General features: G+C 46.9%; 1 protein-coding gene across 2 annotated transcripts in view; it reads left to right on the forward strand.

Annotated features, from left to right (window-relative positions):
• Positions 1 to 1,273: 1,273 nt before the first annotated feature.
• LOC147026872 (caspase-3-like) overlaps positions 1,274 to 13,796 on the forward strand; it is a 29,859-nt gene continuing 17,336 nt past the window's right edge. The window contains exons 1-3 of one of the 2 annotated variants that reach the window (XM_085882738.1): positions 1,274 to 1,419; positions 3,474 to 3,604; positions 3,797 to 3,916. In XM_085882738.1, the coding sequence (XP_085738864.1) occupies positions 3,475 to 3,604; positions 3,797 to 3,916 (250 nt within the window). In that variant the 5' untranslated portion in view covers positions 1,274 to 1,419; position 3,474. Of the gene's footprint in view, positions 1,420 to 1,983; positions 2,134 to 3,473; positions 3,605 to 3,796; positions 3,917 to 13,796 lie in introns of those variants that run through there. The other variant, XM_085882739.1, reaches the window with a different exon arrangement.

The following is a 13,796-nucleotide window of genomic DNA, read 5'->3' on the forward strand; positions in this document are numbered from 1 at the left end:
CATTTTAAAAAGTTGATTTCAAACTTACCCTGTGCATTCACAAGCCCCAGATATGACCTTCCTCAAGCTGTTAAGAAGCACCCAAACTAGATACAGTGTCTCCCTCAGGGAAGTCTTACCTGATACATTTGGGTCCCTTGCAAATAATAGCTGGCACAAGATTTGTGTATTTTCACACAAAAGATGTCCTTTGTCGAAGACTGCACAACGGCGTCTTTCCAATTGCAGACGTTCATTGAATAAATCACCAAGCCTGCCATGTTCACAGGAGGCACTCCCACAAGATTCAAAGTCCATTCACTGACAGCTCGTCAGAGGTTTGGGTAGAACGTGTCCATTCACAGTTATTTGCCCCTTGCACCGGTCCACATAACATGGGAGTCAACAGCACAGGCAGCTGCAAGATCTCAGCCCCGTTGGCGATCTCAGAAAGACCTCCAACACTTTTGTTGTGCAAAGGTACATCCCTTTCTCTCAGGTACTTTCCCAAGTATTTTTTGTTGATGTGCTTCAGAAGCTTTGTGAGCCATTTTAGGTAACAATCCTTATTTCGCATGCGCAATACTTTTTAGAGTGCCGCTGATGGCAGCTGTTGCTCGGGGTTTCTGTGCTTGCACTCATCACACCATCTCAAAAATCCCGTATTCAAGGGTGGGCCTCGTCATTGATTTTCCACTGAACCTTGTTTTGGAGGACTTTCCAGCTGGTGGATCCTGTGTGCAATGCTGCTTGATGTTGATGAATCAGCACTTTTACTTCTGTTGTTATCCACGGTTTATCTGCCGCGTGAAGTCTAATGGTCTGAGATGGGAAATAAATGTTAATTGCAGAGTTCAACTCGATTTGCTTCAAAGTCACATTTGCTCATGCCGTCTGTCCAATCATGATGTCATCCATTCACCAAAAGCACGGATGTCCGATTTGCGCTTTTTGTGGATAACGTTGCACCTCATATCATTATAGTGTGAAAAAGATGTTGTTTCGGGTGTCATGTGACCCCATTGTGATGGCTTTGATCGATTGGTGCAGTGAGTTGAATGGAACAATATACATTATTCATATTCGTCACAATGTTATCCAATACTGTGACGTCATTTCCTGTTGACCGGTCCGTCAAGTGCAGTCAAATCAAGGCGATTGACGTCTCCCATTACGATGAATCCGTCCATAACTTTGTGAGATATTTTTCTCACAGATCGATGAAGGTGAAAACATAAACCATCTACATTCAGTGGCGGAGGTAATGAATTACCCGACGTTCCTCGACCAATGACACATTGTACAGAGTTTTAAAACAAATGTCGCCCTGAGAGCAATCTGAGGAACAGCAGGTTTGAGAACATGGTCTTAAAGCGCCCTAGGGGCGTGTGAGGAAGTGAAAACCTGACAGAGGAAACTTGCCCGCGGCTGTAACGGCAGGTACGTAGTCCGTTGTTTCGAGGGACAAACAGACTAATTTGGAAGAAGCCATTCACCGAATAATGAGCTGTGTAACTGCAGTACAGATATTATTATTTATAATTTGTTGACTTTTATTGTTTGTCCAGCTTTCAAGGTTCGTCGAACTCAGCCGTCCGAGACTTTCATTGTTTATTTTATATCCAGTCCCGGACTCGCTAGTCCGACATTCCAAGTCCGAACTTCTGAAGAAATGTTATTCTGGGTCAGGTGTGTTCAGTGTCAGGAACACAGCAGGCCGTTTGGCTCGTCATCATGTGCTTTATCCACACCCGATGACGTCATAGGATTGTTGTGACGTCATGATGGTTCCAGGCTCTGCTCCTCGTCCGGCAGGTTGAGGGATTGGAACCCCGTCTGAATCGCACAAAAGACTTTACGAGCACACAACGGCCTCTCACCTTTTTGAGAACTTGCGTTTACAACCCTCACGTGCTTCGCATCCCAAGATGGCAGACGGCGTGCTCCGTGATGCTGCACCACTTGTCTGCACAGCAGAACGGCGGTTTATTTGTTTCTTTTTGATTCCGTCTGGGTTCGAATCCCAGCCGAGACGTCTCACTTGCAAGATCACTCAGGACTGCGCTATTGTGTTGCATGGTGATCTCAGCACGGTGTGTCGGTTCTTAAAGAAGCCACGAAGAACCGAAAGTCTCAACGTCGAACCCACACCGAGTCATTCAATGCATCGCCCATTTATATAGTGCTTCTTCTTACTCCTACTCCTACTCCTCCTAATCCTACTCCTCCTACTACTGCTCCTACTCCTACTACTCTTACTCCTACTCCTCCTACTCCTCCTCCATCATTATCCCAGCTTTTTTGTGGGGTCATCTGGGGGAAGCTTGGCCCGAGTCTTCATGAGCCAGCTGGCCAGACCTAACATTCGATTAGTTTGAGTGGGAATTTGGTCATGGTGCCGGCGATAGCTCGCCTTCTCTTCGTGAAGGACACCATGGGATCTTTAATATTCAGCAACGAGTGCTTGCAAACGGGACGGCCGGTTTAACGCCCATCCAAGGTATGACGCACATTGATGAATCTCCCTGCCCGTGAAACAGTCAGATGAGAGATTATAGCTGTGTCGGGATTCAAACTCAGGCGAAACAGCTTAAAGACGAGCGCTCGTACCTCCTAGACCATCCTTTCAGTCCTACAGATATGGCTTTTCATTCTATATAAAATCTCAAAGCACTTTCAAAAGAGTTAAAAAAAAATGACAACAATGGCAGGAATCGATTTAAAACATCTGTCAAAATATTCGACTTGAAAGGAGATTTTAGAACTGTGAGTGACGAAGCAGTGTAGATTTTTCAAATGTAGGGTCTCGGAGCATAAATGAACACTGCTGGGTCACCAAAAGTCTTCAACGTGGACCGTAGCTTTTAGTGCTGGAATGTTTCTTCCCTGCAGATGTATGGACAGGAATCAAGTGATGTATGGCTTTAAACGTTATTCAAATTTAAATAAAATCTATCCGTTGATGTTCTGGAAGCCAGTGAAGAGTCTTGAGATTTCGAGTGATGTGTTTGAATTTCTGAGTCAGCACGTGCCGGCACCGTGAGGCTGGCCGCTGTATGTTCTGCACGAGTTGCAAAGGCCTGAGAGTAGAAGCACGCAAACCTGGCATCAATTACAGTCGTCCAGAAGGTGATGTTATGAGAATGTGAACTGGAGTTTTAGTAGATCTTCTGGTTCAGGCCTGAGTAGGTCTTGGCAACATTCTTTGTGATGCCTGAAAAGAAGGAACCCTAAATAAGGAACCAAAACGTTCAGGATCTAACCACCCAAATTCACCAAAATATTTGGTGCCTAACCACCCATATGAGGGTCCAAAGGCTGGTGGTGTAACCTCGAGGAAATCACAGCATTTTTGTGGCATCAAATATAAAGATGGAATCAAAAGCACACAAACGAATAAACGTGTTATTCACACCAAATAGTGAGGGAGCACTTTCCTGGGATGTATGATTTTTTTATATTTAATATTTTATTTTCTTTGTAACTTTTCACAGGATGGATATTTATGATGAGGAGCTCATGCATGTAGATACAAGCAGCCCTGCCTACGATCTGGATAAGGAACACTTTCCTGAGCCTTCACTCTGTGTGATCATCAACAACAAGAACTTTGTCTATCACAATGGTAATTATTTTGCTGTAATAATTGCCTTTGAAGTTGTTTGGAGAAATTTCTGTTTTTGCCCCCGCACCCCACACTAACGCCCCATCCTCACTCGCACGAACGTTGTAATTCCATTCTGGAGGTTCTCGAGTGATGCTCATCTCGTTTTCTGACTATGTCGGCTCTTGGTTGCTGTTTGGATCCTCCGTTCAGAAAGGAGAGGTACAGACGTCGATGCAGACTCGTTGTGCAGATGCTTCACGGTGCTGGGATTTCAAGTGGAAGTGAAATGTGATCAGACCCACAAACAAATGATCGACCTTTTACGTGATGGTAAGTCGCTGCAAGACTTTTTTGTTTCTCCTTGGTTGTACCTGGGAGAGGGGTTAGAGCCGATACGTTTCATTGTTGTACACTCTTGGTTTGATACGCAGCGCATTGGAAGGCAATGAAACAAGTTCTTGTTTTCTTGGTTTTGGCGCCGGCTCGGGTGTTACATTGTGCTGTTTCAAACATGTCTGCATTATCAGGTAATCTCATCTGCACAACCCTGTGCATGTAACAGCCATTGTATTTTTCTTTCATCGGTGGTACATTTGTTTGTGTTTATTTTTATAAAGGAGGGGTAAGTATATATTGATGTATGCCAGAAGGTTGGGAGGAGGACTGCAAAATTGAAGAAAAATTATATTAAGAGGATGGAGGATGATAACAAAGAGGAAAGAATATACAAGGTTTTTGGGGAGAGAAGAAAAATAGTTGGAATAAAATGAGAAGGACTGTGAAGTGCATGCTAGGAAGTGGTGTAGGATAAAGATTCCACCACTTTATTACGAAATAAATATATAGTGCAACTAGAAGGGCACTCGGTAGAGCGCATACCTCCGTCACACATTGCTGATCCACGAGAACATATCGGGCCCAATACATTTTTGAAATATCATGCTATGCAGAACTATAGTGTCTGGGGCCCGATGTCTCAATGGTGAAGAATCACTTTAAAATTAAATAATTCGCGTATCCGGATTCGAATCTTCACCAAAATTTAATCAATTCGTCCTTGCCACACCCAACCTGTCCACCACGTTTCATCCAAATCCGTCCATAACTTTTTGAGATATCGTGCTATATATTAGTTTAGCCCTATCTCTCAATGGTGACGAATCACTGAAGAAATTATCAGATCTGGATTCGGATCTTCACCAAAATTGAATAAATTCTTCCTTGTCACACATGCAACATATCCACCACGTTTCGTCCGAATCCGTCCACAACTTTTTGAGATATTGTGCTATCATTTTTGGCTCTATCAATGGTGAAGAATAATTCTTCGTCTGCAGCCTGATGGAGTACTGTTCTCCCCTCTGGGCTGGTGCTCCTGCCTCTCACCTTTCTTGGCTTCACGCTTTGGAAACCAAGGCATTTAGGATCATTGGTATCTCCCGTGCTGAGGCTGACTCTTTGGGCCTCTCACTCTCTCACCGCAGGCAGGTCAGTGGTCTTTCTGTCTTCCACCGTCTCCTCTCTGGTCTCCCCCCTCCCCTCTGGCCCTATTTGCAAAATGTCCCCACCATATTTCCACAGGGCACTCAAGGTCTGCCAGCATCCCCCTTCTGGTAAAACTACCAAAATCAGGAATCACTGCTCACCTTCACTCTTTCACTCTTTCATTCCTCTTTTTCCCTGCCTTTGTATATACTTCCACGCTCTCTTCAATCCCATTCTTCCCTCGAGGTCTTGAAAACAGCCGTTCACCACCACCTCTTATCTTCCCCCATGCAAAACCATGATCTTTTCTACCCCCGTTAATCCACCCAAACCCACCTCCTTTAAATTCCCTGCTTTCATTCCTGAAACTTCCCTGTCGTGTAAAGTCCTGAAAGTCCCTGTAATTTCCATCTTGTATACTCCATGTACACTGCCCCATCCCTCTCCCTTCCATCCCCTTCCATCTCTGTTCTCCACTGTTTTGTCCTTCTCTCTCCCACTCCTCTTGTCTCCTGCACCCCTTGTTGTGCATTGTTTGTTAGCTCTTGTATGAGCCTCGACAATGTATACAAAAAAATAATAATTCTAGTAGTCTGATCCAGATTCAGATAGGCGCCAAAATCTAATCAGTTTGTCCTTGTCACACACAAAACCTGCCCACAAATTTTCATCCGAATCCATCAACAACTTTTTGAGATATCCTGCACACAAACAAACTGACAAACATACAAGAAGATGTCGTGCAGAGCACGATACTTGCAAAATCCATTAAACTAATTTGACCACAAAAATGATTGGTGGTTGAATTCATTGACCTGAAATATATATCCTTTCCAAATTTCAAGTCAATCAGATGAAAATTGAGGATTTTAGAAACACCACCTTAGTTGTTGACCTTTGGCCTATGTTGACCTTTTGACCTCAAAAACAATAGACTTCTTGCTTATGACAAACTCAACCATATTGTTGTGGTTGACCAAATTCGCAAACCACCATTCAGGTCCCTTAGGTGAGATATCTCGGTAAGTATATGTGTAGTTAGGCCCAAACCCGTTGTCTAGAGGGAATAAATGTCATTCATGAGGGCTGCGACTCTTCAGGATAGCCGTTTTTCTTTTACTATCTTTATTTTGGACCAACTGCCATTATTACCACCACCAACCACGTCTCAACAGCCATCACAACAACAACAACCACCAACCACAACGCCGCTTCACCACAACCGCCACGACCTTTACCGTCACAACTCGCCACCATCGCATCACCGTCATCTCGCGCCACTCGTGGGCACCGATGCTGGACTCGTGTAGGGCGCGCACCGAGCAGCGTGTTCAAAAGCATCGCGGACTTTCCGCAGAAAAACGGATCAAAAACGACTCGCGCCCACTTTTGTTCCGTCCAATCGGTGAGCGAGGGGCGGTTTGGCCCCGCCTCCAGGGCGTTGGAGGGCGGTCGCTATATGCAAATTCATGGATCAAAAAGCATTCACGCCCACTTTTCCTCGGGCCAATGGGGAGCCAGCAAGAGAGGTGAAAGGTCGGAGGCAGAGGGTCAAAGATGAAAGAGCGAAGCCACGGGGCTTATAAAAACGACTGCGTTCGTCAGACGAGTTGAGTTGGAAGTGGAGAAGAGAGCAGTTCGCAGTTAGCAGTTCGCAGTTGGGAGTTCGCTGAGTCGGAGTGAAGAGGACGGAGCTGTGGAGAGGCGGCGTCGGCGAAGGCGGACGAGGTGGTGCTCGCGTCGGATTCGGGGAACTGCGGAGAGAAAGGCCGGTGGCGCGACCGAGGTCGTGGTGGAGACGCTCGTCGCGGGACCCGCGATTTTGTGAAATCCTCCTTTCCCCGAGCATCAGCAACCCCCTCCTGTTTCCCCCCCGCGCTGAGATAGTGCGACAAAAGGGGGCCCCCTTCCCACCCCCTACCAGACACTGTCCGCAAGGCCCGCGGAGTTGAGGCACCACCGCCACTTCGCGTCTCATCATCAGACGGGTAGGCCCGACACGGTCTCGGCCCCAGGCCCGCCTACCCCCCTCATCCTGGAGGGTGGTTCTCTTTTCTTTTGCTTTGGGAATATGTGTTGTCGGCGCCGTCTGTGAAGTAAAATTGTATAAGTGTTGCCGAGTGCCCGGTAGTCGGATAGATCTGCATTGTTGCATTTGCTTTTTGTCTTCTTCTTTTCTATGTGCTTTTGGTGGAATTGTATATGTGTGCTTTCCGTTCATCGCGAAATAAATGTGCTTATTATTGAACTGTTTTCCCGCTTCGCTTCGTCATTTCTTTCATTGAATCCCCATCTTGCTTCACGTAAAGGGTTGGTCGTGGGCTAAGACGCCCGATAATTAATCGAACCGTCGAGGCCGACGAATAACACCGCTCGGTTATCCCGATAGTACGGAACGGGTCGCTTAAGTGGCCCGTGTCCGAAGTCGACCTGTGGCGAGGTGCGATCGCCCGGTCTACCCTCCGTGTGGGTACTTAGGTAGGTCGAATTTGGCGAGCAACCCTATCCCACGCGGGGGCCGATTGGCTCGATCGCGGTGAGACCGAAAGGTCCACCCGTGACTGGTTCCCGGCGTTAGTCTGAGAGGGTCACGACTGGATTGTCCGTCCGGTGGGCGACGTGCCGCGATTCGAGTTACGTGGCCGTTCGCACGCCGGCGGGCGCGAATCCGCAACAATATGATGAAGTTTAGTGAATATCGGTTTAAAATTGTGACCTGTAGGCGGTAAACAGACAAACAAACAAACAAACAGACAGACAGAATAAACAAAATCGACTGACCAATATACTTGAAAAATCTTCAAATTTGCAAGGAACAAACAAACAAACAGGGGTGAAAACATAACCTCCTTCACCTTCGATGGCGGAGGTAATAAATGCACTGTGGGTTAACTTAATTTGAGTGTTCTCCCCAAAAAATTATTTTACAGGGAATGTTCTCAACCCCATCTCTCATCTCTTATTAGTTGATCAGTTAAATACTTGATGTCTCGATGAAAGATTGGTGTGCGTGCCTGCGCGCGTGATAGATTCTTGCGTTGTATCGCTATACCCCTGATATCGATATACTGGTATTGGAATTCTGAATTTTCTGGGATACCGAAAAGTTTAAAAAACCGGTATAGCACGACTGCACTAACAAATAATATTAAGATTTGTACAATCTTTAAATGTCATACATGATTCTAAAAGCTTTGATGCACTTGAAGTCTTTGCTATACCGGAAACAGTGGAACATATTGTTGCGAATTCCCGCCCGCCGGCGTGCGGACGGCCACGTAACTCGAATCGCGGAACGTCGCCCACTGGACGGACAATTCTGTCGTGACCCTCTCGGAACAACGCCGGAGCTAGTCACGGGTGGGAGTTTAACCTCACCACGATCATGCCAATTGCCCACCCGCGCAGGATAGGGTTGCTCACCAAATTCGATCTACCTAAGTACCTGCACGAATGGTCGACCGGGCGATCGTACCACGCCACAGGCCGACTCCAGACACGAACCGCTTAAGCAGTCCGTTCCGTGCTGCAGTGATAACCGAGCGGTGTTATCATCGGCCTTGACGGTTCCGATTAATTACCGGGTGGTGTTGCACCCACTACGAACCCCTTACGTGAAGCAGGATGGAGAGTCAATAGAGAAAAGACAAAGCGAAACGGGCACAGTTCAACAAGCAAGCATTTTATTTCCCGGCACACGGAAAGCACGTATATACAGCCATACAGAATCAAAATGCACATAAAGCAAATGTAAGAGTTAAAACCGACTACGCGCACACACGGCAACACTTATACAGTTTTACTTCACAGACGGCGCCAACATACATTTACACAGAGAAGGAGGCAGACAGGCCCGTAGGCCAAATGTGCGCGTGACCTGGAGGAGTGGCCAGGTCCGCGAGACCAGGGAGGTCTTACCCGCGTCCTCGTGACGCGTTGGTGGGCAAGCCGCAAATGTGGCCGCGCCGCTGTGCCCCGACTCAGTGCCCCTTGGCGGGTTTCATTGGCATCACGTTTGGGGTGGGGTGGGAACGGGGCCCCCTTTTGCACTATCTCAGCGCGGGGGAAAGGGGGAATTGTTGATGTCCTGGGGGAGGGGAGTGGCTGGCTGGCTTGGGTCCCGCGACGAGACGAGCGATCCCCCACACCACAACCTCATCGCCGACCGCCTTCCTTCTTTCCTCGGACCCGAGCTCCCTTGCTTGCAGTTCCACCGCGCGCACTCAACTCTGCCAACACAATGCTCCTTGTCCCCAAGAGCAACCTCTCGACGACACTCTCCAAGCAACTCCAAATCTCAACTCTCTTGATTCGCCTTGCGCTCACCCTTTTATAGGTGGCAGGAGCAGCCAATATGCAAATTTTAGGATCAGAACGCAATTGGAGGCGGGGCCACGCCGCCCCCCCCCCCGGTCACCCATTGGTAGGGCAAAAATGGGCGTGAACCTCTCCTGATCCCAAAATTTGCATATACGGACTTCACATACACACGCTTTGAGGCAGGGCCAAACCGCCCCGCACTCGCCAATTGGACCGAGGAGAAGTGGGCGTGAAGCGTTTCTGATCCGAATTTTCCCCTCGGAAAGGCCGCCATTCGCGCTCGCGGCTCGGTGCTTTCGGCACCAATTGCTGAACGGGCCCGAGACAGCCCGATGTTCAGTGTTCACAGGTGGTGTGGGAATGGCCGTGGAAGCGATGATGTGGGATGAATTCGTGGAGGGTCTTCTGTGGTGAGGGTTGGCGTTGTGGTTGTTGTCTGCGGGTTGGAGCATGGTTGTAGTTGGTGACAATGGCTGGCGTGGTGGTTAAGGTGGTTGTGTGATGGCGGTTGAGACGTGGTTGATTCAAACTAACGACAGAAAAGAAAAAATGGCTAACTCAAAGCGTCGCAGCCCGGATGAATCACATAAATTCCCTCTATATAACGGGTTTGGGCTAACTACACATGTACCTATGAAGATATCTCACCTGAGGGCCCTTTATGGTGTAATGCGAATTTCCACAGCCGTAACAATATAATGTCAAGATGTACCAGGAAATAATATAGTAGGTTTTAACTTTTAACCCTCAACATCCAAGCACCGTACAAGCAATTGTGTTTTTCTTTGTCAATTGGTTATTTTATATGAATCGGATGTGCGTTAGAAAGCCTGTGCTTATTACCCACATGGCGATCCGCGATAGTGATACTGGTATGAAGTGATACTGGTATAGTCATTCCGGTACAGCGATCTGTGATACTTTCAACCCTTCTTTAACTCCAGCTACCATCCATTGCCAGTCCCTCGCCCCTTAGCTTCCAAACAGTATCTCCTCAGTCCTCACAATCCTGCCCTTTTTCCCTTTCAAACCCCATAATTCCCATGGGAAACTTCCCTCACCTGAATCCATGGGTCCGTTCATTCCTCCATCTCAACCCCCTCCCCCCTCATCCCTTCGCCTCCCAACCCTCACTTCACACCATCCACTTCAAATCTCTGCCCCCCCCCCCTTTGCCTCCTTACCCCTGTTCATTCCACACCAAAAAAAATTCCCCCAGCACATCACAAATTCCCCTATTAATTCAGTACAATGACATGAATTACCCCATTAACTCATTAGCTGTACCTATTCTATAATCTGCAAAGGATCCCTCAACATGTGCATTGTGCAAGTCATCATGCAATTAAATAAATGTATTTCTTTTCTTAAATTATTTACTGCGAAACTATCCCAATAAAGCCCGATCATTGTCGTCATCGTGTGAGATAAACAGCTGCTGCCTGCTTGTCGGGTGGAATTTTATATCCACCCATTATACCGGTATACCGAAAAAAATATCTGTATGAAAAAAAAAATGGGTAGATATACCGAGCTGTGATACCAAAAATGAACAAATTGAAGAAAGGTGTTTACAAACTTTAAATACCACACATGGACTACAAGATTTAAAGAAAGCTCTGGTGGACTCGGCTACACTGGGAACAGTGGAACGTTTGACGTCAAGACGTACCAGGAAGCAAGTACAAAAGGTTTTAACTTTTAACCATCAACATCCGAGCTCCGTACATGCGATCACGTTTTTCTTTGCCCACGTGGCAGTTTTTAAAGAAAGTGTCAATTGGTTATTTTGTATGAATCGGGTGTTTTTTTTTTCGAAAGCCGGCACGGTGATCCGCGATAGTCATAGCGACGTGGTGATCTGCGATAGCGATGGATCCTGACCTGTGCCGATTACCAATACTGATCTCGCTTTGAAACAAAATCATTTTAAATACAAGTTGAAGTTGGAAGTAAAATAACCGTTCTCATCATGGGGGGGGGGGGGAGCCCTGTGTAGGAATACTTTTAAAAATTACCATGTCAGTTATGTTTACATCATATATGAATACATAATGGACCATTGGACCATTACGTATTGTGTCCAGCCGGTTAGCACCAGCCTGGACGGACAGCTGAACGGTCTTAACTCTGAGGCGAACACCTAAAATTATCATCCTCCTTTCAGAGGGCACTGAGGTTGGAGCGGAGGGTGGTGAGCTTTTGACAGAGGAGTCCGAAGTGAAGGCCCGCTGTGCCAGTTATTTTCAGCGGCTGTACCAGGCTGATCCACAAGCTGTCGAGTTGGATGTAATGGGTGTAACTATCGCTCTTGATGACCTTCCAATCAAATGTCAACCACCTTTGTTTGTGGAAACACAGGCTGCAGTGAAGCAGTTGAAAGCTCCTTGGATCTGTGACATCCATGCTGAACTTCTCAAGGCTGGTGGAAATGCTGTACTTGTGTTGTTGCATGCAGTTCTGTGCTCTAGAACACAGGCATTATCCGAACTGACTGGAAGAGGGACCTTGCTTTTCCTCTCTGGAAAGGGAAGGGTGATCGCCATGACTGCAACAACGACCGAGGGGTGACGCTGCTCTCAGTGCCGGGTAATGTCTTTGTTCGGATAATTCTTGATCACCATCTGTTTGAGCACCAGCGTCCAGGGCATTCGGGCTTTACACCAAAGAGGTCAACGATTGACCATATCCTTGCTTTTCAGGTTCTCACCGAACACATACGGGAGTTTCAGCAGGAGCTGCTCACAGCCAATGTTGACCTCCACATAGCATTCAATTTAGTTAATTGGGATACTCTCTGGAGTATTCTCGGTCTTCGTAGGGTGCCGACAAAACTGGTCGATCTGATTTCTGAACTATACTGTGGTGCTAAGAGTGCTGTGAGGTGTGGTAGTTCCATCTCCAGCTTAGTTTTGGTTGTGACTTGAGTTCGTCAGGTGTGTGTACTGGTCACCACACTTTTCTGTACTTGTGTGGACTGATTCTGGGGAGGATGTCAGAGAGATCAAGCTATGGTGCATCATTTTAAAGTGTCAAAATCTCTGACATTGATTTTACAGACGATGCAGTTCTCTTCGCGGAGATGCTGGATACCCTTCTGGGGGGTCCTCGAGTCACTGAATAAGGTTTAGGAGCCGCTGCAATTATGGGTTTCCTTGGTCAAAACAAAGTTCCAGGCTTTCAATGACATTGGATGCTGTTATCCTGTCTGTACCTGTATGTGGTGAGGATGCTAAGGTCACTGAGAAATTAATTTACCATGGCAGTGATATTCCTGTCTCTGCTGGCTGTGAGCCAGAGGTCAGTAGATGTCTGGGTCAGGCCTGGGGAGTCATCGATTCACTGGATCATGGGGAATGGCACTATCGGTACCTATGCAGGACGACAAAAGTGTAAGTCTTTCTTGGTGTTTCCAGTCTTGCTCTGCAGATGTGAGATGTGGACTCTGACCAAGGATCTAAGATGGTGACTGAACTCCTTGTGTGCACTGATTCTGCAGTTCAGGTCTATTCAGAGAATCCTTGTCCATCGCTGGTCAGTCTTTGTGTCCAACGAGCGGTTGCTGAAAGAGACTCAGGTGAGAGATTTGTTACATATATAATCTGTGAGCATCAGCTGCGGCTGTATGGGTATGTGGCTCGTTTTTCTGACTCTAATCCTGCTCACCAGATTTTCTCAGTGGGGGAGCCTCATGAGTAGAGTAGGTCAACGGGCTGACCATGTGCCTTGTGGTTGTAGCAGGTTGAGTGGTATCTCAAGGAGATGGGAATCGGCCAGACATCTGCCTGGGTTTGGTCAGATGGAGGTAGTGTAGGAGATAGTAGAAAAATCGTGCAAATTATGATACAACCATCAAATTTGGCATTTCTGATCAAATCTGCCCGATTGGCCATTTGAAAATCCAAATTTTGAAAAATTTGAAGAAAAAAAAAAAAACTTCAAAAAAATTTGAAGTCACAGCTGGCTGAAATTCTTGAAGCGCAAGTGAACATCCCAGACAGAGAACCAAGGGGAGATGCAGTCATCATTGATGGCTCAGCACTTATCAATGCCCTATCTCCACGCACTTCAAAGATATTTGAGGACTATGCTAAAGAAGACATCATCCCAAAGGTGGAATCCTATGGTGCCAGGTAGGAGAGAGTGGACGTTGTGTTTGATGTATGCAAGAAGTCAAGTCTGAAGTCCGAGGCAAGGTCGAAAATGGGGCAAGGAATCAAAAGAAGAGTGACAGGAACCAGTAAGACCCCAAGTAACTGGAGAAGCTTTCTTTGAGATGACAGCAACAAGACTGAGCTGTTTCACTTCCTTGCGGAAAAGATGTGTGAAGCACAAACGACAAGCAAGGTCATTGTCACAAAAGGACAAGATGCCATCAGCAGCACAAGGAAGTCACTGGATGCTG

Source organism: Eptatretus burgeri, chromosome 5 (assembly GCF_056783735.1).
Source record: "Eptatretus burgeri isolate ZD-2024b chromosome 5, Ebu_testis_v1, whole genome shotgun sequence".
NCBI classification, from domain to species: domain Eukaryota; kingdom Metazoa; phylum Chordata; class Myxini; order Myxiniformes; family Myxinidae; genus Eptatretus; species Eptatretus burgeri.